The sequence below is a fragment of the Ochotona curzoniae genome, unplaced genomic scaffold (assembly GCF_017591425.1).
Source record: "Ochotona curzoniae isolate NIBS_2020 unplaced genomic scaffold, NIBS_Ocur_1.0 contig_2688, whole genome shotgun sequence".
Lineage (NCBI taxonomy): Eukaryota > Metazoa > Chordata > Mammalia > Lagomorpha > Ochotonidae > Ochotona > Ochotona curzoniae.
The window spans coordinates 16291758-16303604 of record NW_024465553.1 but is presented as its reverse complement, the minus strand read 5'-3'; the positions used below and the strand labels follow the sequence as shown (position 1 = coordinate 16303604).

The 11847-nt window shown below is 52.3% G+C and overlaps 1 protein-coding gene across 1 annotated transcript in view; it reads left to right on the top strand.

Annotated features, from left to right (window-relative positions):
• The first annotated feature begins 5066 nt into the window (after nt 1-5066).
• Nucleotides 5067-11847, top strand: part of IFT43 (intraflagellar transport 43) — a 67368-nt gene continuing 60587 nt past the window's right edge. The window contains exons 1-2 of the mRNA XM_040975591.1: nt 5067-5112; nt 7189-7287. Coding sequence (XP_040831525.1) covers nt 5068-5112; nt 7189-7287 — 144 coding nt within the window. The 5' untranslated portion in view covers nt 5067. The remainder of the gene's footprint in view (nt 5113-7188; nt 7288-11847) is intronic.

Sequence of the window (11847 nt, the reverse complement as noted above, 5' to 3'; positions counted from 1 at the left end):
AGGCAGCTGGGAGTGGGAAGGGAGCTGGAGTTTTTCCTTTAGGTAAAAATAAATAGAGCAGATATCTGATAGTGCCAATCGCCGCTGGGCGTTGGGAAAGAAAGCGGGTGTTTTAAAGAGGGCACGGAAGGACCATGGCCGGGTCCCCCCAACCTCCAAAAAAAAAAAAATATCAAAATCCTTGTTGTCTTGCGCTGAAGGAGAAAAAGATGGAGAGAATAGAAAAGAAAAAAAGAAGAGGAAAGGGGAAAAAAAAAAGATCAGAAGTGAGTAGGTGGGGAGGGGCAGGGCTGGGCGGCTGCTGGGTAAGCTAAAGGTGGGGGCAGCACAGGGCACCCTCGGCCCCCAGGCACTCCATCCATGCTGGCCCTCTTGTTTACACTTGCTGGGGGCTTTCTTAATGACTGTTCACGCTTTGCCCGGCGTCTTCATTGGCTAGGACCGTGGGGTTCAGCGCAACTGGAAGCCCCAATAATCCACTCGGACGCCCACGGTCACCAGCACCGCTGCTCGTCTTCTCCCTCGGCCATCGCTCCTGTCCCTGGCTTCTCTTGAGAAGATCAAGTTGGTCAGGTCAAGGGAAGCCAAGCCCAGCAGTGCTGCTCCGGCAAGCTGGGCTCGCTTCTTTTTCGCGTGCTTCTTCCCCTGTCTTTCGCCTCTCTCAGCCGGCTGCCTCGGATTGGACTTGGCTCTGCTCTCCGCTCCCCCCTCCCGCTCTCTCTCTCTCTCTCTCTCTCTCTCACACATGCACACACACACATGCACACACACACTGCTTTCTCTATTTCTCTCTGCTGAAATTTTATACCTCCCTCCCATGACGTCTCCGTCCTGGGGTGGGGGAGGGACGGAGGGAGGGACCAGCGCACGCAGCCTCCCTCGCTGCACAGTTTTAATGTTTTAAACAGGCACAGGATAAGACGAGCCCGTTTGAAAAATACTTTGCGTCCGACGTGGTCACTGAACTGCCCCCCCACCCCTTGGAGTCACTCCTGCTACACGTTGGCTGTTTTTCTGGAAAGTTACTCGGGAGAACAAACCCCCCCTTCCCTCCCAGAGTCTTCCCCCATCCCCGTCGCCCTCTGGCCAGCTGTCAGTCCGCGCTTTCCTCGTCCGCGTTTCCTCCCTCCCAGGCCCCCGGGCCACCCCCCAATCCCACCCCACCCCACCGAGGGGCCAGGCCGGACGCCGGGCAGGGGTCCGGGGAGGGAGCTGGGCCCCCACGCCTCCGAGCACGGGCGGCGATCCCGGCCCCGACTCCTCATTGACAAGCCTGGAGTCGGCGGCTCTGGAGACGCTCCAGGGGCGCGGAAAAAAATAAAAAATAAAAAATAAAAAATGGTGGTGCGTTCCGGAAGATCGAGGGTGCCCTCTGGCGAGGCCTGGGCGCCAATGACTCCGAGGGTCCGGGGCTGGGAAGGCTGGCAGGGCTGCGGGGACGCCACCAGAGGCTTGCGGGAGCTGGCCAGGGAGACAGGCCCCTCGCCTCGCGCGCAAGGATGCCTCCAGTCCCCAGTGCGATGACCGGCTGCAGACTGCGACTGCAAAGTCCTCTGGAGGCGAGCAGCCGCCCTCCCTTCCCCAAGTTCCTCGGGGAATCGCCAGCGCAAAGTCAGCAGTTTGGTCCGAGCCCATTTCCCAGATGGGTGAAGGGAAATTTGCTCGGGCTTCTCGGCCTGCGCTTGGAGGTCTTTTCCCACGCGCTGCTACGGGTTGGCGGAACAGAGCACTCCCCATGACTCCTTCCAGCCTGAAGGTCAAAGATATATACGGGGAGAGAGAGAGAGAGAGAGAGAGAGAGAGAGAGAGCCAGCTTCGGGGTCCAGAGACCAGGGCCATTTGACTGCCGAGGAAACTGAGACAAGCATTTTACTGTTTTTTTTTTTTTTTTGAGGCCACATTGCTTATGTGTGGCAGAGTTGACATTTAACACACGTTCCCTAGTTTGCATAGGAGTTATTTCTATTTGCATAACTACTGAAGAAACCTGGGCAAAGACACTTTAAGAGTAACTTGTTCTAGGGGTTGGCACAATGGTGTAGTGAGCCCATCTTCCACCTGCAGCGCTGGCATCCCATATGGGTAATGGTCCAGTCCTGGCTGCTCCACTTCCAATCCAGCTCCCTGCTTAGGGACAAGGAAAGCAGTGAAAGATGATACAAATGCTTGGGCCTATGTGGAAGACCTACATGGGACACGTGGGAGACCCTGAAGAAGCTCTAGTTTCTTGCTTGGGTCAGCTCACCTCTGACACTGTGGCCATTTGGGGAATGAACCAGCAGGTGGAAGATCTCTATCTCTCACTTTGTTTGTGTGTGTGTGTGTCTCCTTCTAAGTCTGCCTTTCAAATAAAAATAAAATCTTTTAAAAGAAACAAAAACTTAAAAGTAATTTGCCTAAAATAGCCATTAGGTGTCAGAGCTGGAATGGGCAGCTAGAAAGTCCAGGGCTCTGATCTGTGCACCTGACTGCTATGCTATCCTGCCTGCAAAATTTGGGAAGTCATTGTGATGACTGCTCTCTATCAGGTACCATTCTAGGCTCTGTGGGTGCCTCAGTCAACAGTCAATGGATGGCTCCCTGACACCTGCAGGGGTGGGGAAGGCCATAATACATGAAATTCTTGTGTAAATGGCATCGTAAAGGTAAAGTTGTAAGAGATGGCAAGAGATTAAAACAGGAAGGCAGGTGCTAGATGGATGTAGGTAGCAAATGAAAATAGGGTGACCAGGGAAGCCCTTGGAGAGAATTCTGAGCAAAGTCTTGCAAAAGGAGAGGGATAGTGATTTGAGTTTTAACCCCCCAAGAGCGGTGGTCTCGGCATGCAGTGCGATCCAGGGGCTTCGTAAAATGGCTTATCTCTGTCCGGGGTGAGCAGGTGTCGACGCAACAGTAGCCCTGAGGACTTGGAGAGGTGTTGACAGCCTCGTGGGCCCCTAAGGACGGCTGCATCTCTTCTTCGTCATCTGGTGCCCTGAGAGATGAGACCAAGAAGTCCACAGGAGCCTCTAGGTCGTCCATCTTGCCTTTTTGGCAGTGGGTGTTTCTTCAGAATGTTCTGAGAAGCAGAGTTAATGAGCAAAGGCGCTTAGAGGCAACCTCTAGAGGTAGTTACAAAAGAAGCCTGCTAGGCTTGAGGGAGGGCTGTGCCTGGGCTGCCCGGGTGGCGGCAGGGAGGCGGTTAGTGGCAGAGCTGTGGGGAGAGAATTCAACATTTTTGGCCTCCAGGGTACCTGCTCTTGCTGTCACAGGGAGTGCTGAAGCACTCAAAGAGGCTGAACCAAAACATCAAACACCTGAGTGGACACAGGCACAAACATGAGGATTTCATTGAATCACAGTGTCCCCACGAAAGGACCGTAGTGTCCCCACTCAGCAATCGAGGAGACTAAGGAGCCAAGATTTGATGGCAAGTATGTGACTTGGTCCAGTAATCATGTGGAAGGAATGGTTGGGTGCAATAATTTATTGAAGGGGTTGGCGCTGTGGCATAGCACACTAAGTCTCTGCCTACGGTGCTAGTATCCCATATGGGCGCCAGTTGGAACACCAGTTGCTCCACTACCAGTCCATCTCACCGCTAAAGCAGCAGAAGATGGTTCAAGTCCTTGGAACCCTGCGCCCGTGAAGGAGACCCTGAAGAAGTTCCTGACTCGTGGATTTAGACCAGCCCAGCTACAGCCACTGTGACCATTCGAGGCATGAACCTGCAGATGGAAGCTCTCTCTTTGTCTCTCTGTCTCTCTCTGTAACTGCCTTTCAAACAGAAGTAAGGAAGGTTTTCTTTAAAAAAACAAAGCTGTAAAAGGAATGAAAAAGAAATGCAATTCTGTTTTAGGGGTCCTTCTCTTACTCCCCACTTGTTGCTTTGACTCCTGAGCCATGAGGCTTTATTCCTAGCATGGTCTTGGGCACATTGTTCCCTTTTGGGGCCATGAGCCCAGCTCCTGTCGGGCCAGGGCATCAGTGGTGTGGGCTTGGGGAGCTTGCATAAAGAATCACAGAACTGGTGTGATAATGCACTTAGCAAGTTAAGTCGACGCCTGTGGAACCTGTATCCTGTAGGACATGGGCTGGAGTCCCAGCTGCTTCATTTCCTATCCAGGTCCCTGGAAATAGACTTGGGAAAGCAATGGAAGATGGCTCAAGTGGTTGGGCCTTTGCCACCCCCGTGGGAGACCTGGATGGTGTTCCAGGCTCCTGGTTTCTGCTTGGCCCCACCCCATCCAGTTTGGCCATTTGGGGAGTGAACCAGTGAGCAGAAGATTCTCTCTCTTTCTTACTCTTTCAAATAAACACATACATCTTAAAAAAAAAAAAAAAAGAAAGAAAAAAAGGAGATGCACCCTCCTGGCTCCTTTGTGTTCATCACTAGGATGTGTGGGAGGACACAGTCCAGTAAGATCTGGTCTCAGCAAAGCACTTGGCCTGTCCCTTAGTGCTAGGGAGCATTCCTCCAGCCAAGCCTTGGCACTTTAGTCTCCTCGATTGCTGAGTGGGGGCACTGCTGTCCCTTTGTGGGGACACTGGGATTCATTGAACGCCTCATGTTTGCACCTGTGTCGACTCGGGTGTTTGGTGTTTTGGTTCAGCCTCTTTGTAAATTTCTTGAAGGAAGAGGTTGCATAGATTGTATCTTCTATGATTCATTAGAAACCATTTATTACACCTGATCGCTTGTGCACTGTGTTCTCATCAGTCAATGAACTATTCAGCTCATTTTGCTTTCCAAACAGACTGTCACACTAGTTACCTCTTCCCTTTGAATCTGCAAAGAGCTACACAATCGGGAAGGCTCAGGACACTTACCCTGATGCCTGGTACTGTATTTAAGTGGAGCGACCAATGCAGACAGTTCCTAAGGACACTTTTTTTTTTTTTACTGTACCACGGGGACAGCCAAAGTGGGCTGTATTATGGGTGCATAAAGAACACAAAACTGTGCTGCGGACTCTTTAAGTATTGGCATGGCTGGGAGGGTTGGGGAGGGCGGAGCCGTCGTCAGGGACGCGTCTGGACCGCTTGGTTTCCAGGAAGTGACGCCAGGCGACCGCCGCGATGGAGGATATGCTGGATTTCGATGAGGAGCGGCCCCGGGGCGCCGGCATCTCCGTGAGGACCGCTGCGGGAGCCCTGGGCCCAGGACTGGGCGGGTGGAGGGGAGTGACACGGCTTCCCTGAGGTGCCCCAGCTCTGGCGGCCTGAGCGGGCGGGCTGCTGGCGGGGTGAGGCCGGAGAGGAGGCGGCCTCTCGCGCCCCGGGACCGCCGCTGGCGGAGGGCTTGTTTAATATAAAATTTCTCAAAAAGTAGAAAACAAGGCCTGCCCCCGCCTTCCATGTTTGGAGGGGGAGCCCCAAGGCCAAGCTCTCGGAGAACGGCCCGGTCTGAGGTGGTCTGGGGCGTCCCGTTTGGATAAATCGGGAACCTGTTTCCCAGGATCCCTCCTGAGACTTTTCCTTAAAAACCATCCTGTTTGGGGATGCTGGGAAGGAATGCCCGCAGGTCCCCAGGAGCTGGGTGTGGCTTTGGTGTCCTTGTTAAGGACATCAAGTTTACTATCAAGATCCACAACGTGGCACGGGAAGTGGTTAGGTGTTCTGCGAGGGCTCTGGCTCGTTTGCTTCTGCCAGGGATGGCGGACACGGCAGGACAGTGCTGTTGGTATGCAGAGTGGAAGGCATCGACCACAATGTGTTAGGAGATGAGGCGAGCGGCTCTAGCACCTGATCTACCTTCAACGCCACAGGAAGAGATTCTAAAAAGCCGGTGATGAAAAACCACCTCACGTGGCCTGTGGCTTTCAGTGTAATAGTTACCCTGTTCCTCTTCCAATAAGTATTTACAGAGCCCTTGCTTTGTAGCAGACATTCTAGGCACCAAAGAATAGAGCAGTGAATCCCACAGCCCCTGACTCAGGTGGCTTTATGTCTTGTTGAGGGGAAACCCCGACAAGAACTTAAATACACTTAGAATCCATGGTATCAGGGTGGCAGGTGTTCAGGTGACAAGACCGTTGCACTCACTACATGTCATGTGACACATGGAGAAAGGCAGGTGTGGAATTATGTACCTGGAGGGAAGATGTGAGAGTTATCAGCAAGGTGGTTCCCATCGTTACTGCCACCCGTTGACTACGGTCAGTCTGAATGCCACAGCAGGCCCTGGGCTGCTCCCTGGCGGCTCCTGCTTACTGATGCAATGGCTCTTAGAACACCTGAAAGCAGGATCTTTGGCAACCTGTTTTGGGACGAGCCCAGCTTTTGAAGTCGGAGGCTGACTTTGCTCCTTTGTCTGCCACTGTGTCACCTCCTGGGCCTCTGTTGCTGCGTTTGTGACACCCTGTCAGTCCCAGTCCCTGCCTGTCAGAATCAAATGATCCCCATGCTAAACAGCAGTGAGAAGTGCTTCTGCTAGTGCCGTTTCTAAAAGACGGAGTACACAGGCATAAATAGAAGAATGTCAGCTTCCACTAGTTTTGTTCGTGTGTGTGCTGGGAAAAACTTGAGAGAAAGAGCCGTGTCCTTGTGGCATGACCCTGGGTGGCCCCACACAGCCTGGACCCTGGAGACCACAGCTAGGGTGACAGACCCTGATCCCTGGGAGGACCTGGGAACACCCCTGCACATGGTTGGGTTGGTGAGTCAGAGCTGTGAAGGACTCTGCCTTCCAAAAGGTGATGCCCAGCAATTTGGAGATTTCCCCCAATACAATCCCAGTGAGCGCATGCGTCAAAGCAAATGTGGGATGCACGTCTCATGGAATTGCGGAATGGTTTCCAAAAGCCTGTGCCGTGATGATTGTCACACTAAGCAGCAGTCCTGAAGTTAGACCCTGCTAAAACCCTGCTGAGGGCCACGGCAGCCTTTGCCCACATCTCCTCTCCGATCTGTGCCATGAAGTCTTCGTCCAGTCTAGAAGAATTTCTGATTGTACTACCTTTTGGTGAGAAAGTGACTGGGCTGTTGCAGCCCCTGGTGATGGTCAGAGAAAACTGTGTGACCGTTCGCCTCCGAATTTCCTCTTCTGGCCAGTAGGATTGACTTCAGTTACTTTGTTGGAAGGGTTGGAAAGTTTTCTAGGAATAGATCTGAGTGCCCCTGCTCTCCTCCCTTCTGGTGTCCCAAGTGCCACCCACGCTCACCTGCCTGTCACTGAGGTTCAGCAGTGCCCTCCGTCTGTCCCTACAGGTGGCCAAGATGAAGATGGGGCGCCGAGCTCTGCTGGAGCCATCTCAGGTTCAGGATCCCTTCGGCAACAAGAATCTTTCCTCAGCTCCGAATGCAGAGGTGGGTGAGGCAGAAGTGAGGTAGCGCTTCTTCAGTTAATGATTCCTTAGCGCATGAAGATTTGGAATTCCAAATTCCTTCTCCGATGGCTGGCTTTTCCTCTGCTCTGGATCTGGGATTGCCCTTCCTTTGCAGGAAGTGACAAAAGGAATGATTTTGTTTGGATGGCAGGCTAGTTTCTCTGTGTTTCTTCATCTGCTTGGGAAAGACCATTTTTTTTTTTTTCTGGGAGCTGAATCAGCAGGGGACTGGGATGTTTTAGAATTCAGCAGAAATTCAGTTTTTTAAATTTCCTGGGTAAGTGCCAGGGCAGCATCCTGATGATGTAGGGCTGGACCTTTGCTCTCAGTGGCCACCGACGCTGTTTGCAGTTTTCAGAAAGGAAGAGGGTTATCTCCTGGCATTGCCAGCCTTGAAACTCCTTCGAGCAGCCAGAAATTATGGGCAACTCTCTGTGTTCTTTGAGGAGGTCGGGGAAGTCCTGGCGAGCAGTGCTTTTTCATTCCAGGGCACTGTTTGTGGCAGTTCAACCTCCGTCCAGTTGAGAAGAAGAAATCTCTGCTTTTCAAGAGTCCTTCCCTGATGTAGCCCTGCCTTCGCTTCTCCTGGCTGACTCAGGAGAAGTCAGTTCTCATGGTACTTACTAGAGAACATAACCCATTCTATTCTAGAGAGGAGCAGAGACAGATAGGAAGATCTTCCGTCTGATGGTTCACTCCCCGAGATGGTTAGCTCCCATAAGAGCCGGAGTTGCGCCGATCTGAAACCAGGAGCCAGGAGACTCCTCCGGGTCTCCCACACGGGTGCAGGGTCCTAAGGCTTTGGGCTGTTCTTGACTGCTTTCCCAGGCCAGATGCAGGGAGCTGGAAGGGAAGTGGGGTGGCTGGGATTAGAACCAGTGCTCATATCAGATGCTTGTGTATCCAAGGTGAGGACTTTAGCTGCTAGGTTACTGTGCCTCTAATTGTCTTTTTACATATGTTTTCCCACTAGACAGTGAGATCCCAGACAACAGGAAACCTGAGTTACCTGGCTTCTTGGCCTGTACTAGGTATAGAATGCTAAAAATATACACAGTGAGAACCTTAGCCAGGTGCATGGCCAGGCAGGTGCATGAGCAAGTTGTGCTGGGCGGGTGACTCCAGCACAGTTTCTCTACATATCAAATGTCTAGGACAATTCTTCACTTTCCTGGAAAGGGAGTTCACTTCCGCTGAAGTTCTCCCATCACCTTGTTGCTGTGTCTTTCACTTTTCCACTCACTGTGGAAGTGGGGTACAGGTGGCAGGTGCACAAGCCCACCAGCTGTGGCCTGGAAGATTCTGAAAGGAGGGTCAGTGCTGGGCACTGGGCACTGGAAGCCACATGATGCTGGCTGATGTTACAGGCACACAGGTTCATTGTCTGATCTAGGCAGATCATCGGATTTTTCGGTAGAAGTTGGCAACAAGGCTTTGGAAGTCAGCAAGTTAAATCATTGAATGGGCCGAATTGGGCCTGGTGGTTGGCAATGTGTGACTTTGGCCATGGCGCCTCCGTTATGGTGCTTGCTGTATTGTCTTCTCATTGTTTACATGGCTGGCTGCCTCTTAAGATGTGTGCTTTTGGTAGGCAGGACTTGAACCCTTGTCTGTTGCAGTGCCTGGTACAGGTTGCTGTTGCCAAGGAGTGAGGGAACATTAGGCACTGGGTGCTGAGTTAGGGTTAGGGAACAGGGTGGTGAATAGGCAGAAAGCAAAACCCTGGGGGCACCCAGTGAAAGGGGCTGGTGGTGTAAAGGAGGAGGATGGTGAAGGCAGACATACCAGACCCCACCCTAGATCTCTAGGGACTTGAATAGCAGTCAGGCATGTCTATAAAGGGAAAATGAGGAAGCCTGGGACTGGGTTGGTGGGAACCTATTCTTGTCCTCTGGCCATTTCATCCCTTAGGGGTCGGAGGAGCCGTCACAGGATGACGTCATTTGAAGATGTATTCAACAGGTGGTTACTGAAGCTTGTGGTACGCCAGGCACCCTTGCCAGAGGTTAGCGTATTTTAGTGATTACAGGAGACGAAAGCCCCTGCCCAGTGCACCTTACAGTCGAGAACACTGGCAACCTGGAAGGCTGCTGCTGAGTTTGTCTGATTGTGAAGGAGGTTATAGCTGCCTTGGGTTGGTGGGGTGAGGAGGCTGTGGTGGGCCAGGATCGCAGGAATGACCCAAGCTGGCCTTGAAGCCTGCGTGAGCCCCGTTGCAAGTCAGTGCTGAGGCCGGGGTCAGTGGACACTGCTGTTCACCTGCTGTGCCTGTCTCGCAGCTCCTGGGAAGGTCAGTGCTTTGAGAACTCCATGGGCTCGGAGGGGGTGGGGTGAGCCTTTTGGGTGTGTTAGCTTTTGAGGAACAGCTGCTGTAGTGAGCGGGCGTTACGTAGAGGCGTGGGCCCTTCTCCTGCTCTGGGCTTTAGCGTTTCTCAGTGAGAACATGATGAAAATCCTGCTGGTCCTTACCCAGCCGGTACCTCTGAGAGCCACATGCCAGCCAGGATTCCAAGTCCCTTTATTCTTCCTGGGTTAAATGAGGTTTAAAGCAGTGCGGGCCAGATGCTCACTGTGCTGTGTGGGACTTTCTGGCTGTTTCTTTCTAAATTTAGATCCCGGGACTTGTGTGTGTGCCCATTTACATTCCACTGCTGAGCATATTACATGATGCATTTATTTTTGTCCTCTCGCTGGCTAAACTCGAGGATGAAGATATTCATGAAAACGTCACTGCGGCACCTGGGCGCTGTCAGACAGCCTGGGGTTCCTGCAGCGTGAAGGAATTAGTTGAAGCAAATGATTCTCAGTGTAAAGTGAGGCGGAGGCGTTGGGGGCTGAGGGAAGCAGAAGGAGCCCAGGGCTCGGCGCGGGAACGCTGGGCTGTGAGAACGGGCTCTGCTCACTGCTGGTGTCTTTGAAACAATCATGGTGGTAACGCTGTGGGTCCGTTACCCGCCAGTTGACAGGCTGGGTTGATGTGGGAGGGAAGTGAGATACACACTTGTTCAAAGCTCTTTCCTAAAAGAACAAGCTCCATGCGAACATTCATTCACTCAGCGATTTAGTGAGTGCGCAGGTACCTGGACAGTGCTTTGCTGTGGTGTGTTAAGTGGCAGGAAAGAAAGAGTAGGTAGGCAGGAGTGTGTTTTTGAGCTGGTTTGGAAGTCAACTTGGGTGCCACTCCTTTGTCCCGTGGCTGGTAGTGACCCGGAGCAGATGTCTGGGCTTCCTGGTTGCAGTGGGCATTCCTTAGGAAGAGGGACCAAAGCACAGACTGAGTCGTAGGGTGCCCTGGGCTGCAGGGCAGAGGGCGCCATGCATCAGCTCTGTGAACTAAGCAGGTTGCTTCTTCTCTGCAAGCCTGTTTCCACGTTGGTAACACTTGCTGGGATGCTTTAGGAAGAGAAAAAAGATGAGAGGGAGAGAACTCATCACAAAACCTGAATGGTGGGTCCTAGTGGCTAAAATCCTCACCTTACACACGCTGGGATCCCATATGTATGGGCGACGACTTGTGTCACTGTGGCCTTACTTTCCATCCAACACCCTGCTTCAGGCCTGGGAAAGCAGTCAAGGACGGCCCAATGCTTTGGGACCCTGCACCCACATGGGAGACCCAGAAGAGGCTTTGGGCTCCTGGCTTCAGATCAGTGCAGCTCTGGCCATTGTGGTCACTTGTGGAGTGAATCATCAGACAGAAGATCTTCCTCTGTGTCTCTCCTTTTCTCTGTATATCTGACTTTCCAATGAAAATAAATAAATCTTAAAAAAAAATCTGAATGCTTGGAAGTTGGCAGCCTTCACGCACAAGGTAGCTCACAGTCATGTTTTGGTTGAGGCACACACTTTAAACTTTTAAAAACTGAAATAACAGTTATAAACTTGGCCATTCAGACTTGAGCCTTTTCTTTATAACCTAAAATCGTGGCCGATGGGACTGCCGGGCTGGCATGCCCACAAGGAGGCACGGGCTGGAGTTGCCAGTGGGGCTCCTCGCAAGTGGCCAGCTGTCGAAGTGGCCACCTACGTAAACACACTTGGGCAGATTTCCTTAGATTTGATCTGCCCGGCTCCTGTTTGCACTTGAGTTTTACATTCCTGCTCTTTTAGCATTGATTCTTTAGGCCTCCTTCCGTATCCATTATTATTGCGTGTGGCTGCATGGAACAGAAATGCAACTCCAGTGCTTGAGTCAAACAGCAGTGGTTTTGTTTTCTGCCGCTCACATAGCAAGGAGTCCATGAAGGACAGAACAGAGTGAGTTCGGCCGTGGGAGGCTGTCCTCATCCCCCAGCCCCTTCCCATCTTGTCACTTTTGCATGTTCTTGCTTTTGCTTTCTTGGTGGTTGGATGGCTGATTGGTCACCAGGGACCCGATGTGTGTTTGAGGCAGAAAGCAAGGGAAGACTTGAGGATGCGCCCATTTACATGCGCCTTCTCATCAGTAAACAGCTGGAGAGCGCGCTGCACAGATGTGCGGGCTGGTTAGGCTCACACCACTCAGGCTTCTGCTGAGTCACATGGCGCAGGACTGGACCTT